Genomic DNA, 20,211 nt, shown 5'->3' with positions numbered 1-20,211 from the left:
GTGTTTACAAAGTGCCTCGTGGTGGTAGCGGCCTACCTACGCAAGCTGGGAGTGCACGTGTTCCCATATCTCGACGATTGGCTGGTCAAGAACACCTCGGAGGCCGGAGCCCTCCGGTCCATGCAGTGCACTATTCAACTTCTGGAGCTGCTGGGGTTTGTGATAAATTACCCAAAGTCCCATCTCCAGCCAACTCAGTCTCTGGAATTCATAGGAGCGCTGCTGAATTCCCAGACGGCTCAGGCCTACCTTCCCGAAGCGAGGGCCACCAATCTCTTGGCCCTGGCTTCGCAGACCAGAGCGTCTCAGCAGATCACAGCTCGGCAGATGTTGAGACTTCTGGGTCATATGGCCTCCACAGTTCATGTGACTCCCATGGCTCGTCTTCACATGAGATCTGCTCAATGGACCCTAGCTTCCCAGTGGTTCCAAGCCACCGGGAATCTAGAGGATGTCATCCGCCTCTCCACCAGTTGCCGCACTTCACTGCTCTGGTGGACCATACGGACCAATTTGACCCTGGGACGTCCATTCCAAATTCCGCAGCCCACGAAAGTGCTGACGACGGATGCATGTCGCCTGGGGTGGGGAGCCCATGTCGATGGGCTTCACACCCAGGGTCTGTGGTCCCTCCAGGAAAAGGATCTGCAGATCAACCTCCTGGAGCTCCGAGCGATCTGGAACGCACTGAAGGCTTTCAGAGATCGGCTGTCCTGCCAAATTATCCAAATTCGGACAGACAATCAGGTTGCAATGTATTACGTCAACAAGCAGGGGGGCACCGGATCTCGCCCCCTGTGTCAGGAAGCCGTCGGTATGTGGCGTTGGGCGTGTCGGTTCGGCATGCGTCTCCAAGCCACGTACCTGGCAGGCGTAAACAACAGTCTGGCCGACAGACTGAGCAGAGTCATGCAACCGCACGAGTGGTCGCTCCATTCCAGAGTGGTACGCAAGATCTTCCGAGAGTGGGGCACCCCCTCGATGGATCTTTTCGCCTCTCAGACCAACCACAAGCTGCCTCTGTTCTGTTCCAGACTTCAGACACACGGCAGGCTAGCGTCAGATGCCTTTCTCCTTCATTGGGGGACCGGCCTCCTGTATGCTTATCCTCCCATACCTTTGGTGGGGAAGACCTTACTGAAGCTCAAGCAAGACCGCGGCACCATGATTCTGATAGCGCCCTTTTGGCCCCGTCAGATCTGGTTCCCTCTTCTTCTGGAGTTGTCCTCCGAAGAACCGTGGAGATTGGAGTGTTTTCCGACTCTCATTTCGCAGAACGACGGAGCGTTGCTGCACCCCAACCTTCAATCCCTGGCTCTCACGGCCTGGATGTTGAGGGCGTAGACTTCGCTGCGTTGGGTCTGTCTGAGGGTGTCTCCCGGGTCTTGCTTGCCTCTAGGAAGGATTCCACTAAAAAGAGTTACTTTTTCAAGTGGAGGAGGTTTGTCGTTTGGTGTGAGAGCAAGGCCCTAGAACCTCGTTCTTGCCCTGCACAGAACCTGCTTGAATACCTTCTGCACTTGTCAGAGTCTGGCCTCAAGACCAACTCAGTAAGGAATCACCTTAGTGCGATTAGTGCTTACCATTATCGTGTGGAAGGTAAAGCCATCTCTGGAGAGCCTTTAGTCGTTCGATTCATGAGAGGCTTGCTTTTGTCAAAGCCCCCTATCAAGCCTCCTACTGTGTCATGGGATCTCAACGTCGTCCTCACCCAGCTGATGAAACCTCCTTTTGAGCCACTGAATACCTGCCATCTGAAGTACTTGACCTGGAAGGTCATTTTCTTGGTGGCAGTTACTTCAGCTCGTAGGGTCAGTGAGCTTCAAGCCCTAGTAGCTCATGCTCCATATACTAAATTTCATCACAACAGAGTAGTGCTCCGCACTCACCCAAAGTTTCTGCCGAAGGTGGTGTCGGAGTTCCATATTAACCAGTCAATTGTCTTGCCAACATTCTTCCCCAGGCCGCATACCCGCCCTGCTGAACGTCAGTTGCACACATTGGACTGCAAGAGAGCATTGGCCTTCTACTTGGAGCGGACACAGCCCAACAGACAGTCCGCCCAATTGTTTATTTCTTTCGACCCTAACAGGCTAGGGGTCGCTGTCGGGAAACGCACCATCTCCAATTGGCTAGCAGATTGCATTTCCTTCACTTACGCCCAGGCTGGGCTGGCTCTTGAGGGTCATGTCACAGCTCATAGTGTCAGAGCCATGGCAGCGTCGGTGGCCCACTTGAAGTCAGCCACTATTGAAGAGATCTGCAAGGCTGCGACGTGGTCATCTGTCCACACATTCACATCTCATTACTGCCTCCAGCAGGATACCCGACGCGACAGTCGGTTCGGGCAGTCGGTGTTGCAGAATCTGTTTGGGGTGTAAATCCAACTCCACCCTCCAGGACCCGAATTTATTCTGGTCAGGCTGCACTCTGTTAGTTGTTCTTCGTAGGTCAATTTCTGTTGTACCCTCGCCGTTGCGAGGTTTAATTGACCTGGGTTATTGTTTTGAGTGAGCCTGAGAGCTAGGGATACCCCAGTCGTGAGAACAAGCAGCCTGCTTGTCCTCGGAGAAAGGGTATGATACATACCTGTAGCAGTTGTTCTCCGAGGACAGCAGGCTGATTGTTCTCACCTACCCTCCCTCCTCCCCTTTGGAGTTGTGTGTTTCATATTTTATTGCTTGTCATTCAACTGGCGGGAGCGGTCGCGCACGGGCGGGAAGGCGGCTGCGCATGCGCGGTGGGCGTGGCCTGCGTGCCGACCGTCCCGCGAAGCTTCTTCCGGTTGGTGGGGGCTGCCGCGGACGTCAACCCAGTCGTGAGAACAATCAGCCTGCTGTCCTCGGAGAACAACTGCTACAGGTATGTATCATACCCTTTCTGAGTTCAAAAGTTAGAGGGATTGTGTTGACCTTACTGAGGTGACATCAACATCACACTTTAATTTTAGTTTTTCATAACATCTGACATTGTGTTAGAATTTTTTTTTAGAGGATCTGATGTTAATAGCTCCATAGATGAGTTGTGGTTTAGTGCTTGAAATGGAGTTCTGAAATGTGATTTGGAGGGCAGCAATGGACTACACAGTAAATATGCACAAGTGCTCTTTCTAGCAATACAAAATTTGCTCACACAGATGGAATTGATAAAAATTGACTTACTAAACCTAGAAATCACTCTGGAAACTCTAGCAGCTGCTTAAACACCGTTTTTAAATCCAAATTTTACAAAGCTCTTGAAACTGGCACTTCCTGTTGTCACAGCAACCTGAGGGAGCCTTTTCTGCCACGCAATGTGTACAAAACTGGCTGAGATACACAATGGGTAAAGGAAGGCTGATAGTCTGTTTACTGAAAATTTGTTGGCGATATTAACTCTTGAGCAGATCATTGACACCTATGATGTGACGTGTAGTCGCTAGATGTTCACTAATGTGACCATTTCATTTTAGGATTTTCCATGGATGGAAATAGTGTTTAATATTTTTGATTGAATATACATTAACGATGAATGTTCTTTTTGTATGTTCATAATTCAAGGTTTGACAAATCCTGAGCGACAGGTTGCCATGGTGCATGGAAATTGGACCTTGGCACTGGTGCTTTTGTGTCATCCAAAAGTTCTATTCTGTAGAAATGTACTTTCCTTCCAACTATACAGCTCAGCCATTAAGTTTGAGCAACCACTTTATTCTTTGACATATACATATCTAATTTTAATCTACATTTAATAAAAGGTATTACTTGTGACTTTTTTTTTTTTTTGTCAGACAATTATGGGTGTAAGCCCCGAACAGTTGGGCCACAGACTATGATCATAAGTAGCTATTTCGTGAACAATGGGTTGTGAATCCAATGCTGCTTTAAAGGTTTTATAATGTGTAGAGGGGCAACAGTATCAAAATTGTATTAAGTTGAGTATTCAGAAATTTGATCAGGAAGAGTCATGGTGGTGGTGCTCAAAATTGGAATGGGCAAGAAGAGAAGTGATCTCTGAAAAAGCCCTATCAGATTTGTTTTAGGTGATAACAAGCAGTGTGGTGTATATAAGGAGAGTGTAAACCAGACAAGCAAATGGTCTGACCATGGCCCTGGAAGAAAAGAATTAACATAGTGATAGGGAATAGAGAAGATTAAATCCAATGTGTGCCCTCCATGATGAGTAGGGCCCGTTGACATATTGTATCTGTCCAGTGGTGTGCTGGAGCGGGCTCTCACAGGCTCGCAAGAGCCGTTAAGTTTTTAAGAATTTTGGGAGCCGGTTGTTAAAGTAGGCCTCCCCATGGCTACTTTAACAACTGACTCCCAAAATGTGGGCTTGGGCCCCCTCCTGAATTCTCTTTTACTTTGCTGGCAGTGATGCTGGCCCCACCAGCCAAGTAAATAGACTGCTGCTGATCCCTGCTCCTTGTTTCTGACTCTGAGCATCAGGCTGGGACTTTTCATACAAGCGCAAGAAGGTTCCATCATGCTGCTCAGAGCCAGAAACAAGCAGCAGAGAATGGTGGCAGTCCATTTATTGGCTGGTAGGGCTCGGCAAAGGTATGCCTAGCGTGCCCGCACAAGGGAGGGGAGGCATGTATTCCCCCCCCCCCCCCCCCCCCAAAAAAAAAAAAAAATTCAGGGCTGGCTATGCCCGGAGAGAGAGCCCCGTTGTTAAAAATTTACCAGCACACCCCTGTATCTGTCCATGATCTGACATTTATAAAGGATGAGGAGGAGTCCTGGACATGAATCTCCGAATCTCCTAAGATAACTAGGCTTGGAACTAAGACAGTCTATCAGCAGTGATTGAAGGAGGTTGTAGGATAAAGTTGAGGAGCGGGGTGATCTATAGAAGTGCCATAAAGCTGGAATTTTAAGTGAATCCAGAGTGGGAATGTAAGTGTGGAGAAATTAGACTAGGTCAGTTTGGGGGAGAGTAACTTCATCTCAAATCACTGCATGTTAATACATTTAAAAGGTATGATGATCTAAGGCTTTTTTTTTTTTTTTGTACCCTGCGCTTTCCTGCTCAATGCGGCTTAGGTACTTATTTGTACCTGGGGCAATGGAGGGTTAAGTGACTTGCCCAGAGTCACAAGGAGCTGCCTGTGCCTGCAGTGGGAATCGAACCCAGGTCCCCAGGACCAGTCCACCACTCTAACCACTAGGCCACTCCTTTAGATCAGGGCTTGACTTTTAACAGGATTAGATTAAATATGGGCATGTCAGCTGCTAGAACTCGAGCATTGCAGGTTATACAGAATGCGGCAGCTTGGCTACTTGCACACAGATTGGATCATATTACTCCCAACTTTAGAGGCTTCACTGATTGCCTGTTAAATTTGTGTTTGATTTAGAGCCACCAACAGGTCTATGCTACTCTGAAATATTTTTTTTAGATGCTTTAAGAATATACCAGCCAATGTGGGGGGGGGGGGGGGGGGGGTTGCTCTAAAATTACTAAGCAACTGTTGATGCTTTTGTTGCAGGAGTTTCAAAATCTGATTAAAATTTAAGAAACTTAAAAACTTTTTGTGGTTTTGATTACTCTTCTGAGCTAGCAGTTCAATGTTTTGTTTTGTTTTTTTTTCAAAATCTAATGATTTAATGTTGTACTTTGAGGCTATACTAAATTGGAAAGAACTGTCTTCTGTATACATTTTTGGTGGCAGTTTTTTTTTTTCACAAATGACCTCTAAGGCTGGCGCCGTAAAGAGCTGTTCCGAACCATATTATGGAAACAAGATGGCCGGCCATCTTTCGTTTCGATAATACAGTTGGAGCCGGCCAAATGTCTGAGATGGCCGGCATCAGTTTTTGCCAATAATGGAAACCGATGCCGGCCATCTCAAACCTGGCCAAATCCAAGGCATTTGGTCGTGGGAGGGGCCAGCATTCGAAGTGCACTGGTCCCCCTGACATGCCAGGACACCAACTGGGCACCTTAGGGGGGACACTGCAGTGGACTTCATTAATAGCTCCCAGGTACATAGCTCCTTTTCCTTGGGTGCTGACCCCCCCCCCCAACCCACTCCCCACAACTGTACACCACTACCATAGCTCTTATGGGTGAAGGGGGGCACCTACATGTGGGTTTCGGGTGGGTTTTGAAGGGCTTACATTTACCCCCTCAAGTGTAACAAGTGGGGGGGGGGGGGGTGGGCCTGTGTCTGCCTGCCTGAAGTGCACTGCAGTACTCCCTAAAACTGCTCCAGGGACCTGCATACTGCTGTCATGGAGCTGGGTATGACAGAGGCTGCCAAAACATTTTTTTAAGGGTGGGAGGGGGTTGGTGACCACTGGGGGAGTACGGGGAGGTTATCCCCGATTCCCTCCGGTGGTCATCTGGTGAGTTGGGGCAACTTTTTTGAGGTTTGGTTCTAAAAATAAATGGACCAAGTAAAACCGGCCAAATGCTCGTCAGGGCCAGCCTTTTTACCATTATCGGCCAAGGGCGGCCATGTGTTAACTACGCCCCGTCCCGCCTTCATTATGCCTCCAACACGCCCCCTTAAACTTTAGCCGCTCCTGCGAAGGACTGCCGTTGAAGCCGGCCAAAATCGGCTTTCGAATATGCCGATTTTGCCGGACTTGAGAGATGGCCGGCCAACTCCCAATTTGTGTCGGAAGATGGCCGGCCTTCTCTTTCGAAAATAAGGATAGCGTCCAAAACGAAAGTATGGTCTGTGAATACGATAAGTGATGTATCCTTTTTACTATTATCTTCTATTACTCTAGCACCTTCTGATCATTGTTTGATAACTGTATGTATTAACATGGGGCTATACATGCAGTGAGAACGTTTTGTATGTATTCCCTGTACGAGCATCTATTTAATTTGTAAACTGCTGAGTTTTAAAATTGTAAAAAAGTAAACATGGACTTGTTTTTTTTTTTTAATTGGTTTGTTGAAATAAAGTTTAAGACTCTGAGGTTTTCCTTTTTTCCCCTCTTTTTTTTTTTTTTCCACCTGGTTTAACCAACTTTGATGTAAGGTAGAATTATAAATGCAATTAATTTTAAAAAGTACTATAATAGAGGATTTTTTTTTTACCAGGTAGCACTGTAGGTCCACATATATCAGGGTTTTGTTTTTCTTCACCACTGTACTAATGGGTATACTTTGGTTGAGATCCAGTTTATTGAATTGGAGAGATATAGAAAATGTTCTGTATCTTACCACCCTAGTTATCTGGCCTTCCTATACAGCCCATCCTATTCCAATCCTCTGAATTAGTCTTCACACTATCCTGCTAAATATCTTCTCTCTCCTCAGTTCAGTATAGACTGTATTAACTGGCACAGAAACCGAGCAACTCAGGTTTTTTAGAGCCAGATCCTGTCAGGAGTAGTTACACAAGGACAAAATTTTACTCATCCTGCCCATCCCCACTGGAATCTCTTCCATCCCCTGTAGTAAAATAACACAACAGTAGCTTCATGTTCATAACTTCCCCTCGGTGCTTATGGGGATTTCAGTGCTATTAATATCCACCAACTTCCCCCCCTCTCTTTTTTTAGTACTATTATTGCTAAGCTAGTTTAGAAACACAAGGAAAAGACAGGTAGGTTGGGTTGGCCTGGCACTACACTTCTTTGGGAACACCACATGACATGGAGGGGGGAATCTTTGCAGGATTACTGTTAACCCCATTCCCATGTAGCTTTCTAGTCGGGAGCCTGGTTGGGGGGGGGGGGGCGTCAGGTTATTTTTCAATGGCATAGACTCTTCTGGAACCCTGGGCAAGTCACTTAACTCTCTCTTGCTTCAGATTCAAAATGTAGATTTGAGTCCACTAGAGAAGTACCTTTTATATAATATAAACTGGTTGAACCACAAAGGTGATATCTCCATTACCCTAACCAACTCTCCCTGATTAGTTAGAAGTGATCAACTTACAGAACTGGCAACTAATCCCTAAGTATGCAAAAAAGGCACTACTATGGTCATGTCTGACACTTTTTTTTTCCCTGCTTATTCTAGATGTTGGAGTTAACAGTATAGCAGTAGACTGGCTCACTGGTCAGCTGTACTGGTCAAACCACCTCTACAACGCCATATATGCTGGACTGAGTGATGGGAGGGGATATGTCAAGATTCTAGAGAAGAATCTAGTACCACAGCAACTAATAGTGTTTCCAGCAAAAAGGTAGGCAATGAATACCGGAGGTTTTTTTATGGAGGGAGGGTAAAGAATCAGCTCTATACTGGGGCGTGGTAGTAACATTTCTAGCTCTACAGGCTGCATTGATAACTTCCAACTTGAATTTAGTGGCAGTCACGGAGATGATTCAGATTGCCATGACTGGCATATAGTTATACAGGGCTGTAATCTATTCAGGAAGGACAGGTAGGAAAAAAGGATGGAAGATTGGCATACATTAAAAATAAGTGACAGAACTGCAGGACATATGGGGTAAGGAAGAAGCACTGTGAGTTAAACTGGTAACGGGGAAAGGAAAATGTATTTATGTTGGTGTAATGTCATCTTCACAGTCAGAAGAAATAGAGACCTAATTGAACACAGCCACAAAATAGCTAGGAAAGGGGAAGTATTACTAATGCGCAATTAAAAAATTTTTTTTTTTAACATACTATACATTGAATGGGGCTTCCCTGCTGTGTGGTTGTCTAGAAGCCAAGAGATCTGGATTATTTCAGCTGTGGGTAAAAGAACCTACACGGGATGTAGCTATCCGAGACCTGGTGCTCAACAAACGGAGAGAATGTTTGTTGTGGTGGGAGATCATCTGAATCTAGCAATCACTGACTGGTATGATTCAATATTGACGCAGAGGAAAGGGTTTATTCAAGATTGAAGATCCTAGATTTCAAAAGAATTAACTTTTGATATGGGGCAATTTCTCAGGAAAGAGTTGGATGGGAACAGCTGGCGGAATGAGATGGGTGGATTTCTCAGGAAAGAGTTGGGTGGGAATAGCTGACAGAAAGGAGCTATCTTAAATGACAAACCTTTTTGTTATAAAATTGCATAAATAAGAGGGGAAAAAGGCCACTCTGGTTCTGGACAGGCAAAAATACCAGGAGAAGCTGGAAAAGCTGTTGAATGTGAAGAGGCAAATAGAAGAAAAGATAGCTGATATGGTAAAATTGGGGGAAGAAGCCTTTCAGATAAGTGACAGGAGGAAGTGCCATAATAGCATTGTGAGACTTGGGAGCTGAGGGGGAGGTATATGTAGAAGCTTCTAAGGACAAATCAAGTTGAATTTCTTTAACAATTATTTCTGTTGTGTTCACGGATGAAAGGCTAGAGGTAGGACCGCAGGAAACAAATGCAAATGGGAATAGATGTATGGAAGACCCGGACTGATTCTCAAGACTGTGTTTACGAGGAGCTAGATAGACTTTAAAAGTGGATAAGTGATGGGGGCATGATGGGATACATCCGAGGGTGCTAAAGGAACTTGAAGATGTTTTAGCGGCTCTTTTGTGTTGACATCTTCCATGCTTCCTTAGTCTGGAGTGGTTCCAGAGGACTGGAGAAGGGCAGATGTGCTCCCTCTGCACAAGAGCACAAATAAGGAGGTTTAACTATAGACCTGTCAGTCTGACATTAGTGGTGAGCTAACTCATGGAAACGCTTCTAAAGCAGAGGATTGTGACTTGAGGCAGCATGGCTTCACTAGAAGCAGGTCATGTCAGATGAATCTGATTTTTTTTTTCTTTGGGTGATCACAGTTGGACTTGGGGGGCTCACTAGATGTGGTGTACTTGGATTTTAGCAATGCCTTTGACACAGTTCTGCACAGGCGACAGTTAAATAAACTGAGTGCCCTTGTGTGGAACCTAAAGTGACTGGGTTAAAAACTGGTTAAATGGAAGGCGATGGCGGGTAGTGGTAAATGGAGCTTGCTCTGAGGCAATCAGTGGCATACTGCAGGGGTTGGTCCTCGGGCTAGCCTAAACATTTTTTGAGTGACATTGTGGAAGGGCTGTCTGGTATCCACAAAGACAACCCGTACCAAATTATGTAATGACACCCCGGAAGGTGTGGATAGTATGAGGATCTAAAACGATTAACATTTAATGCTAAGAAATGCAGGGTCATGCACTTGGGCAGTGGCATAGCTAGGGTAGTTGACACCCGGGGCCGGTCATTTTTTAACACCCCCCCCCCCCCCCCCCCCCCCCCGAAATCCAGTACTAGGCATACCGAGAATACAAAACACTCAGGACCTATAGAGCAATTGTACCATACCATAAGCAGTAATTTGTACGAGTCACACAAGGAAAAGGAAAGCATCTTAAACACTACAGTGAGCACTAGAACATCAATTCACCTATTGTAAAACGAAGACAGATTAGTACAGATCGTCGATCCTGCACAGTCAATGCCAACCGAAAGCCATGTCTTTTTCACAAATACAGGTACACCCTAATCCACTATAGAATAAGTAATCATAAACTTTCTATTTAGACAAAAATTAAACTGAACCCCCGATGCCAGACTCTGCATACAATGCAACGCCATAGAAACAGAAAATGTCCTCTAGTACTGTGCAAAATATAAAGACAGCAGATGTAAATTTGAAAAAACTAACAAATACCAATCACCACTTTACAAATTAACAAATATCATTTTATTGGACTAATACATTTAGCTTTCAGAGGCCAAAACCACCTTCCTCAGGTCAATTCAGTATAGTACTGTTAGTGTCCTATCCTGACCTGAGGAAGGGGGTTTTGATCTCCGAAAGTAAAATGTATTAAAATTAGTCCAATAAAAAGATTACCTTACAAGGTACCTCATGAAAGGCTACAGAGGAAATTGGAGGGTCATGGGATAGGAGGAAATGTCCTATTGTGGATTAAAAACTGGTTGAAGGATAGGAAACAGAGAGTGGGGTTAAATGGGCAGTATTCACAATGGAGAAGGGTAGTTAGTGGGGTTCCTCAGGGGTCTGTGCTAGGACCGCTGCTTTTTAATATATTTATAAATGATTTAGAGATGGGAGTAACTAGTGAGGTAATTAAATTTGCTGACACAAAGTTATTCAAAGTCGTTAACTCGCGACGGGATTGTGAAAAATTACAAGAGAACCTTACGAGACTGGGAGACTGGGCAGCTAAATGGCAGATGACGTTTAATGTGAGCAAGTGCAAGGTGATGCATGTGGGGAAAAAAGAACCCGAACTATAGCTACGTCATGCAAGGTTCCACGTTAGGAGTTACGGACCAAGAAAGGGATCTGGGTGTCGTCGTCGATAACACACTGAAACCTTCTGCTCAGTGTGCTGCTGCGGCTAGGAAAGCGAATAGAATGTTGGGTATTATTAGGAAAGGTATGGAAAACAGGTGTGAGGATGTTATAATGCCGTTGTATCGCTCCATGGTGCGACCGCACCTTGAGTATTGTGTTCAATTCTGGTCGCCGCATCTCAAGAAAGATATAGTAGAATTGGAAAAGGTGCAGCGAAGGGCGACTAAAATGATAGCGGAGATGGGACGACTTCCCTATGAAGAAAGACTAAGGAGGCTAGGGCTATTCAGCTTGGAGAAGAGACGGCTGAGGGGAGACATGATAGAGGTATATAAAATAATGAGTGGAGTGGAACAGGTGGATGTGAAGCTTCTGTTCACGCTTTCCAAAAATACTAGGACTAGGGGGCATGCGATTAAACTACAGTGTAGTAAATTTAAAACATCGGAGAAATTTTTTCTTCACCCAACGTGTAATTAAACTCTGGAATTCATTGCCAGAAAATGTGGTGAAGGAGGTTAGCTTAGCAGAGTTTAAAAAGGGGTTGGACGGTTTCCTAAAGGACAAGTCCATAAACCGTTACTAAACGGACTTGGAAAAATCCAAAATCCCAGGAATAACATGTATAGAATGTTTGTACATTTGGGAAGCTTGCCAGGTGCCCTTGGCCTGGATTGGCCGCTGTCGTGGACAAGATGCTGGGCTCGATGGACCCTTGGTCTTTTCCCAGTATGGCATTACTTATGTACTTATTATAAACATTTATTAACACAGCTATCCTAAAGCAAAAAAATAAAAATATATATTTACAGTTCGTTTTCTCTGGTTTCTGCTTTCCTCATCTTTTCACTGTCTTCCTTCTATCCAGCATCTGTCTTCGCCCTCTCTCTCTCTGCCCTCTCTCCCTTCCATCCACTTCTGCCCCTTCCATGCACCGTCTGCCATCTCTCTCTCTCCCCTTCCACCCACCATCTGCCCTTTCTCTGTGCCCCCCTTCCATCCAGGATATGTCCCCTTCATCCACCACATGCCTTGCATCCCCCCCTTTCAGCCTCAGACCCATTTTCCCTCCTGCCCCCTTGTCAGACCCCAGTTTCAGCTTCAGACCCCTTCTCCCATCTGAGCACCACCCTCCCTAATCCCCTTTAAGCTCCCCTCTGAATCCCCCGACCCGAGATCCGTTCTCCTACCCTGTCCTGCTTTAAAATTTTTTTTTTTTTTTGAAGCGCTGGAAAGTGGCAGGCAGCGTGCCTCGCATCTGCCCTGCTAGTAAAGAAGATCTCGCTGACGTCGCCCTTCCCACATTGAGTCCCGCCCCCCTCTGAGACAACTTCCTATTACCGCGAGGGCGGGGCGGGACTCAGTGTGGGAAGGACGACGAAGTCAGCGAGATTTTCTTTATTAGCAGGGCAGACGCGAGGCGTGCTGCCTGCCACTCTCTGGCGCTTCGAAAAAAAAAAAATTTTAGTCGGAGCAGCGGGAGCGGAGCACCCCCTCACCCAATGACACCCGGGGCGGACCACCCCCACCGCCCCGCCCTTGCTACGCCACTGCACTTGGGTTATAAGAATCCAGAGGAATGGTAAAATAGAGGGGGTGAAGTGCTGCTGTGATGAAAGAGCAGGACTTGGGAGTGATTGGAGACCTTTAAATTCAGACTCAAACAGGTAGAAAGCAATGGTCAAAGCCAGAAGGATGCTTGGCTGCATATGGAGAGGGATGACCAGGAAAACAGGTGATGGTACCCTTATGTCTTTGGTGAGGCCCCATTTAGAGTACTGTCCAGTTCTGGAGACTGCACCTACGGAAGGATATAAATGGGATGGAGTTGGTCCAGAGCAACTATGAAACTGTTAAGCGGTCTCAGTCATAAAACGGGTTTGGGGATCTGTGTGTATATGCTGGAAGAGAGACGGGGGGGGGGGGGGGGGGTGATATGATAGACATTTAAATACCTCAGTGGCGTTAATGTACAGGTAAGCCTTTTTGCAGATGAAGGAAAACTCTGGCGTGAGGGGGCATACGATGAAGTTGAGGAAATAGGCTTAGTCAGAAAATACTCTTTCATGGAAAGGGTGGTGGATGCATGGAATGGCCTCCCAGTGGAGGTTGTAGTTAAAGCATGGGGACAGGTATGTGGGATCCATTAGGAAAGAGTTGGAGATTACTGAAGATGGGCAGACAGGATGGGCTTTTGGCCTCTTTTTTTTTTTTTTTTTTTTTTTTTTCTGCAGTCATGTTTCTAAAGCACTTCAAACAGTAGGAATAGTCTGAGACCCATGTCAAATCATATATTTAGGAAAACTCCATGTATAGGAGGAAAAATTACTTCTACTAAAGGAGGAAAAAGCCTCAAGAAGCTCCTTTTTCATAAGCTGTGTTAAGGGAACTGAGACTGCTTCATCAGAGGCAAAAAAAAACCCACCTGTTTTTGTGATATGCAGTCTCCTTAAGCTAATATCTAAAGTTCAAGTGAAACAGATTTCAAAAGTTAAAATCACTTAGCTTAGGCTGTTGAATCTGTCTGTTCTTTCTGATTATCACAGATTATTCAATGACCGTAGTCAACTTTGGCCACTGTTTCGCCAATGCTGCGTCAGAACCACCAGTCAAAATGTCAACTCAGCCTGCTCACAACATTCAGATCTATTTAATCAGGGCATACGCTAGGTTTCTTCTCTTCCTCCCCTGTATCACCTGCCCTTGTGGGAAGCTCTACATTGGACAAACCTCCCTTCAGCTGTATGTGAGGCTTGTCAAACACAAGAGTGGGATAAACACAAAAATCACTTTACTACTAGCTAATCAGTGTGCTGAATTTCAGCATGGTTTTGAGACACTAAGATGCCTGGCTTTACAACAAATAGACGCTGGGTTGCGAGGGGTGGACCGTCGGAGAACACTCCTGCGCAAGGAACAATGGATTTTTCGTTTAGGTACTTTAACACATTCAGATTAAATGGTAAAATAGAATGGAGCCATTTTCTGTAAGAGGGTGTATCTGCATGAGACATTTTTGAAGTTAGCTCTGAACAGCAGTAAAAACAATAGTAGTGGAACGGTGAGCCCCTAGATGGGTGCCTATTGGGTTAGCGGTTTGACAGTGTGTGTCATCACTAAAAAATGGCAGCCATTTTCCAGGAAACTTGCCCTTGCGACCGTCAGCACACTGAACAGACTGACATTTTGACATTGTCCTTTGAGGAAACTCAGCCTCCAATTGAAAATTTAGTTCATACTATAAATGTGCCATCCTTATTCCTGGGACCACATAGCCCCTGACTTTGACTGAAACCCTCCTTGGGTGATTCTCCTGCAGCCTACTCTGCAGATAATTGGGAGCCAAATATCTCTAGTCATCACAAACTTGTACTCTAGCCTGTACAAGAGAAGGGTAACAAGATCCATATCCCTTCTCAGTAATCTGGCTACCATATTCTGGACCAATTTAATCAGCAGATAGTCTGGGACAAATCTGTCTAGGCCAGATTTCAGTAATCCATTGGACCCTGGGTAATCACTAAAGCAAACATGCTCAAAACAGCTAGCTCAACCTACTTCAATATTTTTAATGAAAAGTGGCTAACTGCACATCCAGCCAAACATCCAAATCCTTTACCTCATGGGCTCACTGAATGCACAGTCCACACTTGTCTCCCCAAAGAGACAAGCGTTTTGTCCATTGTCATATGCTGCACATCTGATCCAGTTTGTAAATCTCTCTAACCAGTTACAGCTCCGAGAGAGGAATTCAAAACGCTCTTTCCGTGACACAACCGATACTATCACACTGCTTATCAGTGCTGAGAAGTTGGAAATCCGGTACTGTGTGAAGCATACATTCTGTACTTGTACAGATTAAGATCATGTTCATTGTGCATTTAAATAGTAACTTTATTACTAACTAGTAAAAAAGGCCCGTTTATGGAACGAATGAAACGGGCGCCAGCAAGGTTTTCCTGGGAGTGTGTGTTTGAGAGAGCCAGAGTGAATGTGCGGATGTGTGACAGAGTGAGACTGTCTGTGTGACAGGGCCCCCTCCCCTGTTCCTAATGCCACTCACCCCGTTCCCTCCCCTCCTTTTCCTCCTCCTTCCCACACTTTGCGTTCCTTAAGGCTTTCAAAAGTCTATGTACCCCTGTGGCCCTAAAGCCCAGTATCCGGATACCCCACAGCTTTCCTCCTCACCCCTCCCCAAAGATGTAATACTTTCACATCCTTCATTTTTTAAAAAGTGTCCTATCTACCCTGTGTACAAATGCCCGGCATTCAGATTGTGTTCCTCTCCTAAATTTTCATTTTTCATTCATTCAGAACTTGCCCCCCCTGAACACTTTTGGTTCCTTCAGTCTTTTAAAACTGTCCTATGTACCCTGTGTGCTAATGGCCAGCATTGAGATTTGTTTTCCTGTCCCAAATTTGCATGTCTTTCTGTGTCCTAATGGCCAGCATTCAGATTGTTTTCCTTTCCCAAATGTTCGTCTTTCAGAACTCCCCCCTCCCCCCATTTAACACTTTCAGTTCCTTCAGTCTTTTTTTTTTTTTTTTTAATGTTTAAATCTTTTTTATTGGTGAACAGAAACATAGAATCTCTTAACACAACTATTAACTAATTGATATCCAACTGTTAACCGCCTGTTTTTCCTTTTTTGTTTCCCCTTCTCCCCCCCCTTCCCCCCCCCCCCTTTTTCCCTTCCCAAAACCGAAACATTCCCTTAGCTTTGATAGTCAATCTCGGTAGTCTATTATATGCTATTACAAGTTCAAGAGGTAACTTCTTGCTGACAGGGTTAGAGTGCTCCAAAATGGTGCCCACCGCTGCTGAAATTGTATTCCTGTTGGCGAGTTGACATCAGAGACACTCAGTCTTTCCATACGTACTAGCCATAGCATACGTGTCCTCCACTGCTGAAGAGTCGGGCCTCTCATTGATAACCACTCTGTTAGTATAACTTGTTTGCCCACAATAATTGCTCGTTGAACAAATGACGTGAAACCTTTTTCTAGGCGGGGGCCCATTGTTAGTTTACCAAACAGAAAGGTAGGCTTATAAGTCCAACACTGTCTCCAAAGCGAATTTGTATATTTGATGATTTCTTTCCAAAATCTCTCTATTGTGCTGCATTGCCAAAACATGTGTCCCAAACTTGCGCCTTCTGCTCCGCATTTTGGGCACTCCCCCCAGGGGGAGAGTCCCATGTAAAAGGCTCGTCTGGGGGGCACATGTGCCCGCAGCACAAACTTGTATTGTAATTCCCAATGTGTAGATTGGTAAGTGGTTCGCCTTATTGACAGCACGTGGGACTTTATCTGTGCTGCGTCAATTTCAGTATGGAGGTCTGTTGTCCACAGGTGAGCTAGACGCAAGTAATCTGGCTCTTCAACTGTATCTTTTATGTGGCGGTGATGATATGATAAAGGCACTTTCTGCTGTGCTCCAAGTGAGAACGCCGAGGACAATTCTTCCTGTGTGTCCTCTGCCAAAGACTCCCATGGCAGTGAAGCCACGTAGTGTTTCAATTGTTCATAAAAGAATTTTTCATTTTGTTGTATTCCATATTTTGATTGTAATTCCATAAATGGCTTCATACGGCCTTCTCTTGTGATTACTTGCATTAAATATTTTATCCCTCGTCTCTTCCACCTATGGAACACTGCATACATTTGCCCCGGGGGAAAAGCTGCATTATCACAGACTGGTAAGTATGGGGTCACTTTTGAAGAGAAGTGATGAAGTTTACAAATCCACTTCCATACTGCCACTGCACAGGGCATAATCCTTGTCCGTTTCAAAACTCGAGGTATCGGTATCCCAGTAGAGTGTAAATAATTGCTGAAATGAGTCCCCTTTGTGAGCTCGAGCTCCAGTGGAGTATCTGTAAAATTTGTTGTGCCTCGGAACCAGTCATTAATTGTCCTCATGCCACTAGCTATGTTTAGGTGCCTTATATTTGTCAGGCCCAGGCCACCATGCTCCACTGGTACGCAAAGCATGTTAAAGGCAAGACGGGCTTTTTTGCCCCGCCAGAGGAATTTCTGTATCGTAGTCCGCAACTTTCGTTCATGTTTGTTATTGATATACAATGGCAACATTTGCAGTACATACAACCACCTGGGAGCTATAATCATATTAAATAAAGCAATGCGGCCTATTAGCGAAAGAGGGAGTCCAGCCCATGCCTTCAGACTAGTGTCTGTCTCTCTCAGAAGTCTATTGATATTTAGATGATACATGTTGTTAATGTCTGCTGGAACCACCACTCCCAGATACTTTATATGTTCTCTCGTTTGCTGAAAAGGTAACCTATCTCCCCAGTCTTTCCCTTCATCTGCCCCGATTCCCATCGCTATTGACTTAGACACATTTAATTTAAACCCAGAGAGCTTCCCATATTGTGTAATTTTATCTAATAGCTCTTTTACAGACCGCCCTGGATCCGTCAAGGTCAGCAACAGATCATCTGCGTATGCCAGTACTTTGATACACCGGGTTCCTATGAAAACACCTCTGATTTTATCTTCCTCTCTAAGTGCACACAACAGGGGCTCTAAAGATAATACAAAGAGCAGTGGCGAAAGGGGGCAGCCCTGCCTGGTGCCTTTCTCTATTTTGAACTCTTTTTCTTGGAGCCCATTGACTATCACTCTTGCTGTTGGATGTGAGTATAGGGATTTAAGTGCTTGCAAATACCATCCTGAAAATCCCATATGACCCAATACATTAAATAGGTAATCCCATCTGACCTGGTCAAATGCTTTTTCTGCATCTAATGCCACCACCAATGCTGGCCACTTCTCCTCCGAGCATGTTGCCATAGCCAGTAATAGCCTACGTACGTTTTGTGTTGCTTGTCTTTGCCGCACGAATCCTACCTGCTCTGGGCCTACTAAGTTAGGTAAAATGTCTGCCAATCTGTTGGCTAGCATTTTGGCAAGTAATTTTATGTCTACATTTAGCAACGATATTGGTCGGTATGATTCCACTTTGTCCATTTCCTTCCCAGGTTTAGGGATCAACGTGATCAGAGCCTCGTTAGCATACTTAGGGAAATAACCCCGGTTGATCACTTCTTCATAATATTCTAGCAAAGCCAATAATGCCCTGGGGGGGAGCAGTTTGTAATATTCCCCTGTAAACCCGTCCGGGCCGGGTGCCGAACGGAGTTTATGGGATTTGATGGCATGTTGTAATTCAGACATAGTCAGTGGGGCATTGAGTTTTTCGAGTTCTAGGTCTGCTAACTTGGGTAAATTCAGTCCCTCTAGGAATCTTTGTGTTTGTTGTAGTGATGACTGTGTATTAGCTTCATATAGGTTCGAAAAGTATTCAGTGAACATTTGCCCAATACGTTCTCTAGAGCTAGTGATTGTCCCCTGTGTGTCCCGCAAAACTGGTATCGCCCTAGACCCCCCCCAATTCCTGATGAGCCGTGCCAAGAGGGCTCCTGATTTGTTTCCAAATCTGTGCAACCTGTATTTATAATAAAGAGATGACCTTGTTGCTCGTTCATGTAGCAAAGTGTTCAGTGTTGTTTGTATGATTTTTAGTTCATCTAGTGTTGTCTGATTAGGGTTATTTGTGTATCTCCTTTTTGCCCTCTGTAGTTTTTGTTCTAATTGCAAGATACTCGCCAATCTTGTTTTTTTCCTCCTACTGCAATAGGCTATAACTTCCCCTCTTAAGACTGCTTTTGAGGCGGCCCAGAATAAACTGATTTTTTTTGTGTGCATATTCATTATTCTTTTCATAATCTTCCCATTTTTTGCATAGAAATGCCTTAAAGTGTGGGTCATTATATAAAAACGTTGGGAATCTCCAGCCCCCACCTCCCTGCTTGTCTGTGGGTACCTCTAAGTCTATCCAAATTAAAGAATGGTCCGATATCTCCTCCGGACCCACCTCTGCTGCTATAATCATAGGGAAAAGTGATCTCTCTACCATTGTGTGGTCTAATCGTGCCATCGTGTCATGGGCTCTAGATCTATGGGTGTACTCTCGTTCGTCTGGGTGTAATGTCCTCCATGCATCGACTAGGTCCAGCGTTCTTCGAAATATGGAAAACTCTTTATTCCTCTGCCCTGAGTAGTAAGACGTTGACAAACTTGTAGTGTCCTGGTGTGGGTCTGAAACTAGATTGAAGTCTCCCACCACTATTATTTTTGTTATTTTATATTGTAAACACCTGTTAGCCAGCCCACTGAGAAATCCAGGGATATGTTCATTTGGACCATATAAGTTTACTAATATGAATTCCATCCCTTGGAGCCAGATTTTTACAGCTAGATATCTGTCCTGTCTACCTTGTGCTAATGCCTCTACAGTGCATGGTATTCTTTTCCTAATTAGGATAGCTAGGCCCCCCCCCCCTTCCTTGTGCTGCGACTGAATGGCACTCTCCTACCCAGCTTCTACACAGTTTTGAGTGTTCTATGTCGTTCAAACGCGTTTCCTGTAAGCAGGCCACATCTGCCCTATGCCTGTTTAAGGCTTGTAATATTTTTGCTCTTTTTATGGGGTTGCTAATGCCCCCCACATTCCATGATATTATCCGGGCTGGCATGCTGCAATCCTCTCACTTTCACTCAGAGGGTCCAGTATGGTCCGTTTCAAAATGGGTTTCTTTAACTTAATGCTTTCCCCTCGGACCCTCCATACCCCGTTTCTTCCCCTTAAACCATCCATTTTTATTTGCCGCTTAGTCCTCCATAGCATACCTAAATTCAGAACTACAGGGAATTCCCCTTTCCCCCCCCCCAACTTTTTCTCCCTCTCCAAATAACCCATTCCCCCCCCTTGCTATTAAGGGGAAGAATTAGACAATCCCGTTTTGTGCCTGGGGCCCCACCCCACCTGTGTGCTGTAACAGTAACCTTCGCAATCAGTAATTGTACATATAAATCACATCAAACTTTCCAATAGATCACTTACTCTTTGGACCCAGAACCATATTATAAAGGATCCATGATATTATGGTCTACCAAAAACTTTTTAGCTTCAGACTCT

General features: G+C 45.1%; 1 protein-coding gene across 2 annotated transcripts in view; it reads left to right on the top strand.

Annotated features, from left to right (window-relative positions):
- The window catches only part of LOC115463769 (low-density lipoprotein receptor-related protein 1-like), a 282,424-nt gene that overhangs the window by 101,483 nt on the left and 160,730 nt on the right, over positions 1-20,211 (top strand). For both annotated transcript variants that reach the window (XM_030194533.1, XM_030194532.1), the window contains exon 9: positions 7,969-8,134. In XM_030194533.1, the coding sequence (XP_030050393.1) occupies positions 7,969-8,134 (166 nt within the window). The remainder of the gene's footprint in view (positions 1-7,968; positions 8,135-20,211) is intronic.

Source organism: Microcaecilia unicolor, chromosome 2 (genome assembly GCF_901765095.1).
Source record: "Microcaecilia unicolor chromosome 2, aMicUni1.1, whole genome shotgun sequence".
Classification (NCBI taxonomy): domain Eukaryota; kingdom Metazoa; phylum Chordata; class Amphibia; order Gymnophiona; family Siphonopidae; genus Microcaecilia; species Microcaecilia unicolor.
This window is presented reverse-complemented; position numbering and strand designations above follow the sequence as displayed.